Source organism: Pseudorasbora parva, chromosome 11 (assembly GCF_024679245.1).
Source record: "Pseudorasbora parva isolate DD20220531a chromosome 11, ASM2467924v1, whole genome shotgun sequence".
NCBI classification, from domain to species: domain Eukaryota; kingdom Metazoa; phylum Chordata; class Actinopteri; order Cypriniformes; family Gobionidae; genus Pseudorasbora; species Pseudorasbora parva.
The window spans coordinates 5,772,733-5,788,674 of record NC_090182.1 but is presented as its reverse complement, the minus strand read 5'-3'; the positions used below and the strand labels follow the sequence as shown (position 1 = coordinate 5,788,674).

The 15,942-nt window shown below is 39.8% G+C and overlaps 1 protein-coding gene across 1 annotated transcript in view; it reads right to left on the bottom strand.

Moving 5' to 3' along the window:
* Nucleotides 1–1,128: 1,128 nt before the first annotated feature.
* Nucleotides 1,129–15,942, bottom strand: part of hspa9 (heat shock protein 9) — a 28,876-nt gene continuing 14,062 nt past the window's right edge. The window contains exons 7-17 of the mRNA XM_067456870.1: nt 14,796–14,902; nt 14,096–14,258; nt 13,663–13,755; nt 11,928–12,137; nt 10,395–10,622; nt 7,493–7,597; nt 7,285–7,402; nt 5,641–5,735; nt 4,155–4,247; nt 3,927–4,067; nt 1,129–2,368 (exon numbers count right to left, since the gene is read on the bottom strand). Of these exons, the coding sequence (XP_067312971.1) occupies nt 2,291–2,368; nt 3,927–4,067; nt 4,155–4,247; nt 5,641–5,735; nt 7,285–7,402; nt 7,493–7,597; nt 10,395–10,622; nt 11,928–12,137; nt 13,663–13,755; nt 14,096–14,258; nt 14,796–14,902 (1,431 nt within the window). The 3' untranslated portion in view covers nt 1,129–2,290. The remainder of the gene's footprint in view (nt 2,369–3,926; nt 4,068–4,154; nt 4,248–5,640; nt 5,736–7,284; nt 7,403–7,492; nt 7,598–10,394; nt 10,623–11,927; nt 12,138–13,662; nt 13,756–14,095; nt 14,259–14,795; nt 14,903–15,942) is intronic.

Genomic DNA, 15,942 nt, shown 5'->3' with positions numbered 1-15,942 from the left:
AAAAGTCCAGAACTCATCGACATAGTTTCCTGAACCCTTATTGTGAAAATCTGAGTAGCCTAATTCAAGATTTATTTTGTGCACTTGAAGCTTAGATAAAATGTTTGTGTTAAGTCAATATACGGAGTTAAATCGGTCTTATTTTGCAACACAAGGTCAAGGACCTCTGGCATTTAAATGTTTCATTTAATACTTGTGCATTTGAATCGAAGAATGCATTAATTAATCTAAAATTAGTTTACTAACCCTAGCTTAAGTTCATATTGTATGTTTTCATTTGATCACAAAACTAGTTTTAGACCAAACAAAAATTGGGAGATCCAGTTTCAAACTTTTAATCTAAATAATAGTACATTTATAACATGTAAATTAAGCAATATCACAAACACAAGAGCCAGTGTTTAAAATACACTGTTCAGGCATAACATTATCAAAGACATCACCTGCTAGTGGGTGGGATGTATTAGGCAGCAAATGAACATTGTCCTCATGTTGATGTATTTGAAAGCAGGAAAAATGGGCGAGCGTCAGGATTTGAGTGTTTTTGACAAGGGAGAAATTGTGATGGCTAGACGACCGAGATAGAACATTCCCAAAACTGCAGCTCTTGTGGGCTGTTCCCGGTCTGCAGTGGTCAGTATCTATCAAAAGTGCTCCAAGGAAGGAACAGTGGAGAACCGGAGACAGGGTCATGGGCGGCCAAGGCTCATTGATGCATGTGTGGAATGAAGGCTGGCCCGTGTGGTCCGATCAAACAGACGAGCTACTGGAGCTAAAATTGCTCAAGATGATGATGCTGGTTCTGATATCACAGACTGACTAGTTCACCTGGCGCGCTATTGGCTAAAGGTCTATCCAATTGCATAGTCATTTGAACTATGCCCGTTGATCACTCTTGTGCAGTAGAAAATACAGAGCAGACTCCCCAGACCAACGTTCAATCTTAAACTGAGCTTGGTCTGTTGATAGCCAGAAAACTTTTTAAATATAACCCAAACAATTTCAGGGCTCTTTCTAGTTTCTGATGGCCAGACTACACACACTTAGGCTAGCTTTATTACTTATTGTCCTGGAGCTCCACAACACCAAAGTACATCAAATACACACCTTACCTAGAAAACACACAAGTTCAAACACAAATTTTTATTATAAAAGACTGTATTGGAATATTACTTTCATTAAACCCATTAAATCATCATTTTAAACATTTTACATTTTCAACAGACATCAGCCTTTGTACAGAGCTTCTACGGTTACAGATTCTTCTTCTTCTTTAATGAACCAGAAAGTCATGTGTAGAAAAGCACAGAGTATATGGGCTCGTGTGTTACATCGTGCTGTTATGAGACCAACCAACAAAATAAGAATATAAACCCTCAGTTCAGAGCTCAGCTTCATAACAGCAACATATAACACTGATTTAAATAAACAGCTCAAAACACAAGTAACGGTGGATTAGATCAATTCACCTCCACTATTCTTTTACTGTGTACTCGACAAATCAGCTCAGATCTGTCCATCAATTCCTCCAGTCTCTTTTGAATAACATCAGTTACAGAAAGACATCGAGTCATATTGTCGTAGATGTGCACTCTATGTAAACCTGCTGGTATGATCAGCAAATTTTAACAAGAAAAGAAATATGACCGTTAGATTGAACTATCAATTCCACACCAGATATTCTATTACGTTTCATCATTCATAGTTTCATACTCGAGCATGGACACAAGCTTGAAATATACAAATTCCCAAGCAGAACTGATGGACAGAACAGATATTCTTCTAATTAAATATAAAACGATGGTATCTCGAAACATTGAAGCCCTGATATTATAAATACTCATTGCTGATATAGACATCCTAAAGCCGATCAGACACACATTCAGCCTCATTTATCTCCGTTCTTGAAAAATATCATTCTGAACACAAAGATATATCTTTAAAGACGTCACAACACAAAACACTGGAATGCATGTCTAAATGGCTGAAGGCTCACGTCTATGATGAGCATGTTTATCTATCATCAGGCTGACCATTCAATCCAAGATGGCAACTCAAGCACTTCATTGCACATTTTGTTTCAAGATCGATGCAGATTATTTTCAGCAGACACAAATGAATCGGAGCTTCTAGACAATAAGGGAGGGTGTATGAGGAGATGTGAATATTGTTTTGTAGAGTTTACTGCCAAACACAGTATGTGTGAGAAGATCTTGCGTACACAGCTCAGAGAAACACACTCGTGCTCCTGAGACTTTCAGTCCCACAGTGAACTCCAGGCTCACAGGCTTTACTGCTGGCCCTCCTTCTTCTCTCCGGACTCTCCTCCTGAGCTGGAGCCGCTGCTGCCTTCTCTCTCTGACGCCATCTGTCAAACACATTCAGGGGATGAGGACATATTTCACAGACATGCCTGAAATAACACCTGAGGTGTAAAAGAGGAGAACACTTCTGATAACATTCAGAGAATGTTGCTACATACAGTTAGCTTGGATGCCAGCCGAACTCAGCCCTTCTGACTAGAGTTGAGTATGACCACATTAAGCTAACATCCAGTGTTTTTACCAGCTTAATCATTAATAACCGTCTATACCATGGGGTGTCCAAAGTCGGTCTTGGAGGGCCACTGTCCCGCAGAGTTTAGCTCCAACTTGCCTTGGTCTATACACTTCAGGGGCCGTATTTAACAAAACATCTTAAAGCTGCACTATGTAATTTTTCCTGTCCACTGGAGGTCACCTATTCAAAACAATGGCATAGTTTGATGACGCGAAGTGTGAGCGCAGCATCTTGGGACATGCAGCATGGGGCGGCAGTGGCTCAGTGGTTCATGTAGGTTGTCTACAAACCAGAAGGTTGGTGGTTCAATCCCCGGTTCCACCTGACCAAGTGTCGAAGTGTCCATGAGCAAGACACCTAACCCCAGCTGCTCCCGACGAGCTGGATGGCGCCTTACATGGCTGACATTGCCGTCGGTGTATGAATGGGTGAATGTGAGGCAAAAGTGTAAAGGATAAAAGCGCTATATAAATGCAGTCCATTTACCATGTTGTCTTCACCTCACAGCCGGTGTAAAATAGGACACAGGCAGAAATCATGTTCATGGATGTGATTATTAACGTTAGTGTAGTTTGAAGCAGACCAGGACCGAGTTGTTAATGAGATGAACAACACATGCCTCTCAAGCACACGGGACTTTTATTATGACGGGACACAGTCGCCGGCGCCATTTCCGCTTTTCCGGTCATGAGTGAGGTAACGCAGCTTTGTTTATTATATTAGACACATCAGAGTGTGTTTAAAATGATGTGATAACGTTACTCTGTGTGTTCGCTCAGTGGCTGCTGTGACTCTTGTTCACACTGATTAGAGTAAAGCGCTTCTGCTGAATAAAACTGAGGGTAACGCAGATGACGCAATCGACAGGCGACTCCCTCAGACGTCCCGGTTCATTGGTTAAAATAAGCAATTTTTTCACAATTTACAAATAGTTGGAAACATTTGGGATATTATAAGAACTCAACTGAACAAAATATATAACACTGGCCTAGTGGTTTTTGGATATTTTATTGCAAAAATACTACATAATGCACCTTTAAGGCTAAAAGTAGCTCCTAACTTGTCGAATTAGGAGAACCTCTTAAAAACATTAGCCATGCCAATCTTAATTTTAGGACTCCTAAATTTTAGCTCTAAGAGTATTTCGCGAAGCATTTTGTCACTAAAACAAGCTCCTAAATCTGTGAAACATTAGGAGTAGTGAAGAGGACTCTTTATTGCTAGTTACAACTATCCTTGGTGTGAACGGGGCTTGCAAAATGGTCCACTGACTGTCAAAAGCTTGTCAGATCAACACAAGTCATAAGGCAAAATATGAGCGACTCAGAGATTCAGCTGCTTGTTATCAGTAAAATGATTGATTGTACCTTCTTATACGCCATCTCAAAGAGTTTGAGTGACGCTTGCTGCAGGTTTGTGGCTGCTTGTTTGATGTTCTCTCCCGTCTCCGCGTCCTTCCGTGACAGAAGCTCTCGTACTTTATCAATCTCCTCCTTCAGTTTGGTACACTACAGAAAAAGATCACACAGATTTATACAACGCCTCTGAAAAAACCTGGAGTTCAGACTGATCATGAAGCAGCAGAAGTGTCAGACCTCATCGGCCGGCAGCTGATCCTTAAACTCCTCCATCTTTGACTCGGTGTCGTGAACGATACCCTCAGCCATGTTGACCGCTTCCACACGATCCTTTGAATCGAAAGCAATCAGTTTAGATGTTGCAACAGCTTGACACGGTTTCAAATAGTAAAGCCGGGTGCACACTGCGATTTTGCCCACGATTTGGCCGTCTGAGACTAATTTAGCAAATCCTAAAAGATTCCTCTGATCCTAGACTAAAATCTGAAGTCTTTGGTCGTTAGTTTGACATGTTCACCCGATTAATGAGCGCTGCGATCAAATTTGTCAGAAGTGTCAGAAGATTTGGCGCACAATCCTACAGTCTGACTTCTACGACTATCGTCAAATATCTCGGTTTTTCAAGACAAACTATGACCAAAACGAGAGCTACAGATTTCTTTGTAGCCTCAATTTCAGTCCCGCATGTAATGCAGCTTCACCGTCACCGAACACGTCATTCATTGATGATATAAAACTCCGGACAAGATTTCTTGGGCGCGTCCGTCTTTAGCGCGCCTTGACTTGAGTCCTGCACGGGTCCGATTTTGTACATCCGCACCCGCCCGTACCCGCGGTGCGTTAAACCGCATCCAACCCGTTTTCCGACACGGAGCACTAATTAAAATCCGCACCCGACCCGCTTAAAATAGAACCGACACCCGACCCGCACCCGAAATAAAATCAGTTTAGCATACAACATTACATAGGCCTACACATTTATTGCATCATACAAAAGTAATTACAGCACCACGTCTTTAAAATTCGAACACATTATTTTAAATGAGTGTACGCACACCGGCGGCGGCATTCGGCGCCTGTCTGTGGCGACTCAGGAAGTTGCCGCGCCACAGAGCTCCAATTTACGAATTTCACCCTGTGCTGCTAGATGCACACATCGTGCAGCTCTTCTGTCAGAAGTGGATTCAAAACTGAGCTTGCGCGTAGGCCTATATAATGTGCGCGTCCGGCGCTGGGATTTGAGTCCGGTGTTTGACCCCCTTGAAGCCTTGTGTGATTTTTTTTTTAAGTGAGAGAATCCTGGGAGGGCGCGTGGCGGCGCGAGCACAAATAACCTGATATGGTTTTAAAATTATTTGATTAACTTGAAATACAGGCAAGACATATTTTTGTAGATGTGTTCCTAAAAATATGCATACATCTTTACGTTGGCACGTGACTGTTTTAAACCCGCGTTTCCCCTTGTCCGACCCGACCCACACCCGTTTCTGCAAAATTTGTGGGTCGACCCGTCGGCTACCCAAACTCATGCAGGAGTCTGCCTTGACTATCATACAGTCTGACATTAATGACAACTGAGATCTTACAGTCAGACAGGGCTTGCAGCGGGGATCATGTTCGCAAAGGATTAAAAAAAAAAAAAAAGTGCGCAGGACCCTTAAAAAAAATTTACTGAAGCATTTGAAGACACTGAAAGATAATGTACTGTGAAAATTAGACGTACCTTCCGTCTCCTGTCCTCCTCTGCGTACTTCTCAGCATTCTTGATCATGTTTTCGATGTCGTCTTTGCTGAGGCCACCAGACGACTGGATGACAACTGAATGAAGCACATGCATAAAATAAGCCAGATGAACATTTTTCATTAAGACTCAAATTCTACAAGGGGACTAAAAAAAGTACTGAAAGTCAATCTGAATGCGAGGCTGCATCATATATTTGAAAAAGGTTCAAAGATAATAATAATAATTCATTACATTTAGGGCTGGGTGATAAAACGATAACGATAATTATCACTATATAATTTTCCTCGATAAAACGATAACAGCAGTTCGATAAATTCGCTATATAATGCTTACGCGCTATGCGTAATGCTGCGCATGCGTATTGCAGACCGGGCTTCTGGGTGCTGCACGCGCTGCTGTTTACAGTCAGTGTCTGACAGGCTTAGAGGATCGGAGTGAAGTGGAGCGAGAAAAATGAGCGATAGTGAAGAAAACTCAGAGCTCACGACCAGCTCGGAGGACACAGATATCGTTGACAAGTTAGTTCGCTCAACTTCAGTGGTTTGGAGATATTGGCGGATCCCATCCGACAAAACAGAGACGAAGGCTACCTGGACTGCTAATCATAGGTTCACGTTCACCACACGGAATTTAATTATCCTGCTTCTTCTAAGTTCTTCCATATAACATTGAGCCCAGCACAGCAGTAAATCTACATTAACTACATTCACACACAGGCTTATTACCTTGTTAGTTGCGGTGGGTGACCTACAACAAACTAACGTTACCAAACCATGATCACTAAAACATCAGACTTGTACACGATCGCTATCATAATTGTGTGTCTTTGATGATGTCTTTATGACTCAGCATCGCCTGTATCAAAAGAGAAATAATGTCATCCGATCTTTAAAATGAATAAAATAGACTAGACAGCCCTTACTGGAGATCCACAAACACTGAACTTAGCTCTCTCCCTCCTCTCACGGCCAGCCCACTGTCGGTGAGGTGTGTGAGTAGCGCGTAAGAGTGTGAGAGAGAGATGCACAGGGGACTTTTTTTGTGTGCCTGTTTGCGTTTTTAGTGTTTTACTACTTACACGATTAAGTAATGATATTATTGATATACAGTGTAAAGTAAAAAAAATGCTGACCACAATTAAGATTTTAATAAATAAATCTACCTTAGTTTTAATAAATTGTTCACCTGTTTGGGAAGTGTTTGTCATGTTTTGACAATAAAGGATAGTTTAAACCCACAGTTAACTGTCTGTTTTCTACAGCTTTCACTCAGGAGCAAAAATATGCCTTTAAACTTTAATTTATTGTGATATTTATCGATATCGACTGATATAGAAAATTATATCGTGATAATTATTTTAGGCCATATCGCCCAGCCCTAATTACATTTATATAGCACTTTTCTAGGCACTCAAAGCGCATTACATATAGAAGGGGTAATCTCCTCAACCACCAGCAGTGGTTGTGATAATATTTAGGCTACTATTATTGTGGTGACCTCTGACCCGTACTAAAATGGCCGATATGGTTAAACAAAAACATTCAACCTCAGTAGCACCAGTGCTATGTGCAAAAATAAGTTACCATACAACACTGCCATTGGAAGTGATTTGTCTAGGCTTACTCTGCTGTTCACGGCCGGTGCCCTTGTCTTTAGCGGAGACGTGCACAATCCCGTTAGCATCGATATCGAAGGTGACCTCAATCTGTGGGACGCCACGAGGAGCAGGAGGGATGCCGACCTGTCCACAACAGAGAAATACAATGACGGCTTAAAAGTTGTATATGAAATATAAATCTGCATCTCAATATTTTCCACCCAGAGCACATACCAGGGTGAACTGTCCCAGAATCTTGTTGTCTGCAGCCATCTCTCGCTCTCCCTGACAAACCTTGATCTCCACTTGAGTCTGTCCATCGGCAGCGGTGGAGAACACCTGAGAGAAGACAGAGCACCAGCCTCAACATATGACAATATTCATCCATTATAAAGGGCTGAGCAACTCATAACTTTAAAAAATAAATAATAATAAAAATTAATTCATAATATAACCTGAAATGGCAGATTTAAATCAGAGTAACCTTCATTTCCACTGCTGGCCATTGGAACAATGCACAGGGATGCACGATATTATCAGCATCGGCCGATATGAAAGAATTATGCCGAAATGATAACGTGTTAATATGTGCCTGCAATAACTCGTGTGTAAGGACTGCTATAACGTAGTGTTGTCACGATACCAAAATTATGACTTCGATACGATACCAGACTAAAATATCAATACTAAATTGATACCACAGTAAAAAAGAAAAAAAAAGAAAAAGATAAGATGCTTAATATGACAACAGAACTTATTATTCATTGTTATTTTTTACTAAAAATTAATGTGGCCAGCATGTTCCTTAGGGTTGGGCATCGTTTTGATTTGAACAATTATTGATCAATTGATCAATTACTATTAAAATTATGTCAGATTTTTGCTATCTCAATGTATTTTTTACAGCGGGGTAATTGTGTTGCAATATCTTACACACAGCACAAGGAAGCTTGATTTCGAATGGTAAATTGAATTTAAAAAGACGAGTAAACAGTAATAAAATAAGAACAAATTAACAGATTACAAACAATAACACAAATTAATGCAATAGAATAGAAGATACAAATTAAACAGACTGCTTTATTTTTTCAGGTAGGTCTAACATTCAGATAAGAAACTGAATAAAAAAAAATTCATAGTTATTACATTTAAAACAACATTGGACAATGTTCTTAGTAAAAAATTCAATAGCGTACAGATGAAACTATTAAAGTTACACAAGTTGATCAGTCAAGAGCAGTTGATCGTTTGTGTTTTTGTAGTTTGAATAACAAATGGCTGCGGTCCCTTTAAGACTAACAGACGCGTGGATCCTAAACACTGTTCCTGTTACTCGTTCTTCCTGAACTGTTTGCGACTGTGTTTACGTTAATACTCTTCCAGATGTGCACTGATAGTTCTTTGAGTGTATTTGACCAATAATAAGCTGGAAAAAGAAGCAAATGTTTGCACTTGTATCATGTCTGAGGCGGCTTTATTACGGTAGGCTGTGTGTGTGCGCTTCAGATGTGAGCACGAAATCTGTGGGGATTAGTAGAATTAATTTATGTGCAATCCCGCGCGAAAATCAGACCGATCACACACTAACACTAACACACAGTCATGAGGAACAAGTCCAGCAGAACGCGCGTTCGCCGTGCTCAGAGGTTAACCGGGCTGAGTGAGAATATGCCGGTGTGTGTCAACTCGCATTCGGTCGGAGAGGAGAGCACAGCTGGTATCGATACTGTAAAAACTGAGAATCGTATCGTTTCAGATATTCCAGTATCGATACATATCGAAATAACGAAAAAATAACGATAAGATCATGTCAGCTCTGTGGTCATTTTCCAAGTGAAAACAAGCAAATACATTCCATGTCCAGTGATTTATATTGACTGTTTTTAAATGCTGCAACAGATTTGCCAGGGTTTCACAGCAAAACTAGGCCAAAACGAGCCCAATCGCGTCTCCCCACTCTCTAGCGCGTTCAGCAGCAGAAGCTCCTCCAGGTCGTAGCGCCCACTAGACCGCTATATATTTATACATGTAGTGGGGGCGCTGTTGTTACAGTAATATAATGAAAAGTAGAATACACAAAAAGTTACTTCTTGTTCTGAATAAACAAATCAGTAATGATGTCATAAATCATAAGCATGTTTACAAGACACTTGTAAGCTAAATAATTTTATATACAGTGTATTACTCTGTAATAAAATGGCGCTCTACAATAATTGTAGAATTGAAAGACAGCATCAATGGATGTCATGCCACCCCCACTTCATGTGCACAAACGTTACATCCAAAAATACAATATTTAGGTTACAGCTGGATCTGGGGTGAAAAATGACTGGCTTTATTATTGTTATTTTCCGGGCTTTTAATATACTCTTATCATAAAAAGAACTTTATTAACATTAATTTATCTTCAACAAAAATCCTTATTGAAAGGAAACCTTAAAATCTGAAACCAGAATGAACAAAAAACAAAAGTTTTTGCTCAAAATGGTGTTGTTTCCAAACAAAGGGAAAAAATAAACATATCGGTATCGGCCAAAATGAGCTAAAAAATATCGGAATAGTGGATATCGGCAAAAATCCAATATCGTGCATCCCTAACTCACACACTCACAGGAAGAGAACTCCAACTACAAAATAACTAGGGTTGAGTACTGAAACCCGGTGCCATATTACATAACCGGTATGTACCGGACCGAATAAGAACGCAGATTTCGGTGCGTCATTTCAGTGCCACTTAAACTCGAACGTGCTAAATAATGCTGAACTGAAGCTGGTTTGTAGGATACCAAGAATACAGACAACTGCTGTTATTAGTTATTTAGTGTTAAATTAGGCCTGCTATAGTTGGGTTAGGTTTTACTGTGAATTTAAGTGAATTTGCTGTGTTTTTTATTTATTTATATAAATAAGTATACTTTAAACTGAACAATTTATTAAAACTTTAACAAAACAAAAAGTCATGCTTTATTTAAATCCAGTCATATTGTGGCTCTTTTTTTATCATTAAAAGTATCAGTTTGTCACCAGTTTCGTAAAAAACACACACAAAAAAAAAAAAAACAAGCACTGCAAGCGTCTTCACAATTTCAAATCACAAAATACTGTTGCTTTTGGCATACCGTGTTTATGACCATACCTGGCTTTTCTTGGTAGGGATGGTTGTGTTTCTGTTGATGAGTTTGGTGAAGACTCCTCCTAGAGTCTCAATACCGAGAGACAGCGGGGTGACGTCCAAAAGGAGCACGTCCGTCACGTCCCCCGCCAGAACGCCGCCCTGGATGGCTGCGCCGATAGCCACGGCTTCATCTGGGTTAACCGACTTACTGGGAGCTCGGCCAAACAGATCCTGAACCGTCTGCTGGACCTGAGAACGGAAGGGGACAGCCATTAGGACGCTTCGCTGGAGGCTTTCCTCTAGCCAGTGCTTCAGTAGAGGGTGAAACAGGAGTAGGGCTGCAACAAACGATTGTTTTGATAATCAATTAATCTAACGATTATTAGAGCCGTCGCCGTTGACGACTAATCAGTGAGTTTTGAACGATTATTCAATTAGTTAAAACATTGAGGTATACATATTCTAACTATAATATAAAAAAAATAAAGAAAATCACTAACTTTTTGAAATGGTTGTTTTAATGAACTTTGAGCCAACTAAACAGGTCGTTCTTAGATTTCTGTCCAACTAAAATCATTGCTTAAATATGTTCTGTTCCAGCTGGAAAAATAAATAAATCAGCTGCAATTCCTCTGAAGAAAAGTGATCAATAATTGATGCTGATTCTCATTCACCTTTTAATTAATAGTATGAAACCGTAACTGACATGAATGATCCTATCTGCTTTTGTAAGTCGTCATGGAACAAAATACAGGCAAGTGATAAGACTATAATACCCGATATCAATCAATCAATTAATCAATCAACTTTTTTATATAGCGCCTTTACAAATGACGATTGTTTCAAAGCAGCTTCACAGTGCTAAACTGTACACCCAAATCAAATTTTGCAGTTTTGTCCTGTCGTTCTGGAGAAAACAGTTATGTTATCAGCTCATTTTAATTTATCATATAGCTACAATGTTGGCAGATCAGTATTATAGTTTATAGAATTAAATAAGATTATTATTTAATTAATTAATTTGTATATTTAGTTGAATAATTTGGATCATAATTTTAGTGTCCCCAACTGAGCAAGCCAAGACAAAGGCGACCAAAGGAACTAAAAACTCCATCAGGACATGATGGAGAAAAATAAACCTTGGGCGAAGCCAGACTTAGTTGGGGTGCCAGTTCTCCTCTGGCCTATTAACAAACAGTGTACGATTATTATTCTTACAGGTCAGAAATCATATTAGATCAGAATATTCAAAATTTCTTGGTATCACACGAGACGGGTTTATTTAGGATGGTGCGTCGATTACAAAAAGAGTATGAATACATGAAAGATCTGAGTTATTGCGCCGGAGACTGGTTTATTGAGGATGACGTGCCGGTGAGGATAATCCGGTAATAGTGTCGCAATATGGACTCCTAAGCTCGATCAAGCTTTATTCTAAATTTTAAAAAAAAAATCTGCTCCCATCCCAATCACATGATTAATAGGGATTTTTTTTTTTCCCCCATCCAGCGGGATTCCTGAAAAAAATGTTAGTCTCTAGGGTTCAGCTCTGACCTTTGGCATTCGGCTCATTCCTCCGACCAGAAGCACTTCCCCGATGTCACTCTTGGAGACTTCAGCATCCTGCATGGCCTTCTGACAGGGCGCCACAGTCCTGCGGATAAGATCTGCCACGATGCCCTCAAACTGAGAGCGTGTCAGCTTCATGTTCAAGTGCTTCGGACCAGAGGCGTCCATCGTCAGGTAAGGCAGGTTGATGTCAGTCTGTGTGCAGAAACATTAAGATATACTTACTTGAACTCACCAGTGAAAGCACGGTTAAAGGGTTACTTCGGCAATTAGCATATGGCTTTGTATCAGTAGAAACCCTTGAGACAAGAGATTTATGCATTTTATTTCTGTAAAAATTCCTCCTATGACATAAATTGATGATATTTGCATCATAGGAGGAATGTTTGGCCAAAGGCTAAAGACTACAGCCAGCAGAGGGAGCCATTTCCGCATGTTTTGAACCCGCTCATGGGGGATGGAGATCACACTCAGAGCTCAGCTCGCAGCTACAGGCACTCATTTAAACGGAGCTATGGTGAGCAATGTAAGTCTTTTAACTTCTCAAATTAATTTCTATGAAAGTTAAGCTTGCAAAGGCATGAACTGAAACGCGCCAGACTGAACTCGCGTTGTGAATGTATGCCGCGAGTGTAGTCGCGATGACCTCAGCTCTCATCACGAGAGCTCATTCAGCTCATTTATCTCACTCCTGCAGTTAGTGCTCAGTGCTGTGATACTCGCGCGGCGACTCACTCATTATATTGAACAGACACGTTCAGTTTTTAAATTTGAATGTCTTCTCCAACTCAGTCACAGTAATCCAGTGGCGGTGACGTTGGGAATGGCCTCATAGGTCAGCGAAACATTCTGGGAAAAGTAGTCTTTCATCCCCATGGGACAAAAATACATTTTCTGTCTTTTCTCAGTCTAGAAGGCACCAAATTCAAAAAATAAATTTCACATTTCTACTACATTGATGACCCAGTTCAAATACGGATTCATCCTCCCAGCGCTGAAGTACCCCTTTAAAACGGGAAATAACCACTGCATACTGACTGATGAAAACCTGACACACAAACGCAAGGCTGACTATGGCAAAATTGGCATCTATGTTCTTGACATGACCCAATGAATATAGGGTCTGAGTTACACACTTCCAAAAATGAATTTACAACCAAAAAATAAATCAAATCAAAAAGAGTCTCTTTTTGGGGGTGGAGGGGGGTTATTACAGCTCAGACAACCTATACTTAGATTTGTGTCACTTTTAGCAGTGTTTTATGTAACTTTAAAGGGTTTCCTGTAAAATGACACCATAATGTTGAACTTCGACCACTGTATGTGTGGCTTTTCAATTTGGGTAGGCCAAATTCAGGCAGAAATGGTACCAGAGTAATTTAGAGTAAATACATTATTTTGTCTAAAACAAATGCCAAAGTGATGCATATCTCCAGAAAGTAGAGACTCTAACAGGGATGCAAACACATGTATGGTCAAAAATGAGAGGTAACCACCCATTTTTCCAGAGGGAAAAAGCCCATTCAGTTCAAAAGTTATTGCCATAAACGTGTAACTTTGGACAATTGGTGGCACTAGAGAGATTGAGTTAGAGACTCCAAATCTGCAATGGTGCTTGGACACTAATAATAATAAAAATAGTAATAAATAACAAAAAATTATAAATCTCTGTATGATTATTGGGTTAAATCCTGCAGTCTTTGTCTGATCAGACACTCACCTGAAGAGAGGAAGACAGCTCACACTTGGCTTTCTCTGCAGCCTCTCTCACCCTCTGCAGCGCCATGTTGTCTTTAGTCAGATCCACTCCAGACTGAAACACATTAATACACAGCACAAACTCAGTTCTCAACAACAGTTTGACATCTTTACATTGTACCTGGAGGCTTAATATCCTGCATTAGGTACTACTAATGCATCAAGTCCTTTATTTATACAATACAGATCGCTTTAGAGCAGGTTTACAGTGATAACAGGAAAATAAAGTCCTCACTTTAACAGATCACCATATGAATCCTTTGAGTGTGCCTAATTAAACCGCATCACATGAAACAAACCTACAGTATCTGACAGAAGCTTACGTTTACACTTGACTACATTAATAAACACAAGCACAGACACTATGCACATTTTTAGTGATGCTGAATACAAACCTCTCTCTTGAACTCCTTCACTATATGTCTGAGAAGATGCTGATCGAAATCTTCTCCACCGAGGAACGTGTCTCCATTGGTGGATTTCACCTCAAAAACACCCTTCTGGATCTCCAAGACAGAGATGTCAAATGTGCCGCCACCAAGATCATACACAGCAATTCTGGAATGAAGACAGATATAGTTTCCTTTTAAAATTAAAGGCCAATGATGTCTTGCATTGTTGCAAAGCCTCCAGATATTGGATCTGTGATTTCGGTCTTAAAGGGACAGCGGCCTAATTATCCTGCTGCTGTGTTGATGATAATCATACAAAAAAATACTAAGAGAAAAAAAGAAAATCAATCATTTTCATGCTCTTGACTGAATAACTTGGGCTGGGCATTGACACAATTCACAATTTGATTGAGATTCAGATTCTTTTGGATACATATCAGGTAAAGTACATACTTTTTAACTAATGATGTTTTGAATTGAAGTAAGAGCTTAGAGAGGTTGAGTAAATCACAGGGTCATTTTTATTTTTGGGTGTATTATCCCTTTAAATAGTGCTTACATTTTTCAGGTACAACTGTTCTGTTTATTTTTATTGAATTGGTATGACAGGAATAAGTATAGGTAAAGAATAAGTTATAAAACAATCCCTACCTATCTTGGTATATAAAGATAAAATGATGTAGTACGAGTATCTGATACTTACACTTTGTCTTGAGTCTTGTCCAGTCCATAAGCTAAAGCAGCAGCAGTCGGCTCATTAATAACACGCAGCACATTCAAACCTGCGATCTGTCCTGCGTCCTTGGTCGCCTGTAACAAACACACCAGATTTCAGACATTAATGCATCTGAGAAATCAATGTTCACAACAAGACGAGCGCTTACATTTGTGGCTGATAGCAGAATGCTTTCTAAAACACGACACTAAAAAGCACTGAAGTGTGGAGAGATTTAATCTCGTTTGTATTTTTGGGCCTTTACATTGGCATAGCCAACTTGCATTCACAATTTGCATTATTTTCCTTTGTATTATTTTTTCCCCCTTTTCACCATTGCTACTGTATATATTTATATTTTTTCACCTTTGGGAATTAAAACCACTACGGACCGTGCATTTTTGTCCCGTCACATATTTTACACATCTGTCTGCTGGTACATCATAATACACATTAAAGGGCTGGTTGCATGCGATTTCACTTTAGTTAGTGTGTAATGTCGCTGCTTGAGCATAAACAGTATCTGCAAAGTTACAGCACTGAAAGTTCAATGCAAACAGAGATATTCCCTGCGTCCCAATTCGCATACTATCCATACTAAATAGTATTCGAAAATAAAGTGAGTATGTCCCAAATCTTAGTATGTTGAAAAGAGTATGCCAAAGATTCCCGGATGGTTTACTATTTCCGGTCCGAATTCGAAGTACAGATCCATGCACACTGTAACGGCTGATATTACCCACAACCCATTGCGAGTTGGACGAGGATTGGATAAGAACTACAAACGCGAATAAAAAGCGTTAAAAAAACTACAAACATGACGGATGTGCGAGTTCGACGGTTAAGTAGAGAGGTTTAGATAAAGGGGTTTGAGTGACCAACTATCAATATTTTACCCGTCAAAAATATATTTATTCAGTGTTGTCCACATTATATTTCACCTGCAGCAGCATTGTGAACTTTTGTAATGACATGTTTGGCCAATAACTTTTAAATGCATCATTATATTTAAACTGCAAACACACGAGGAGAGTCTCTGCATTAAAGACACACATGGCAGATCAACGAGCGGCTACATTTCTCTCCGATACGGCAGGAGATTAAACTGAATGTGGAGGATTTGAACTGTGACGAA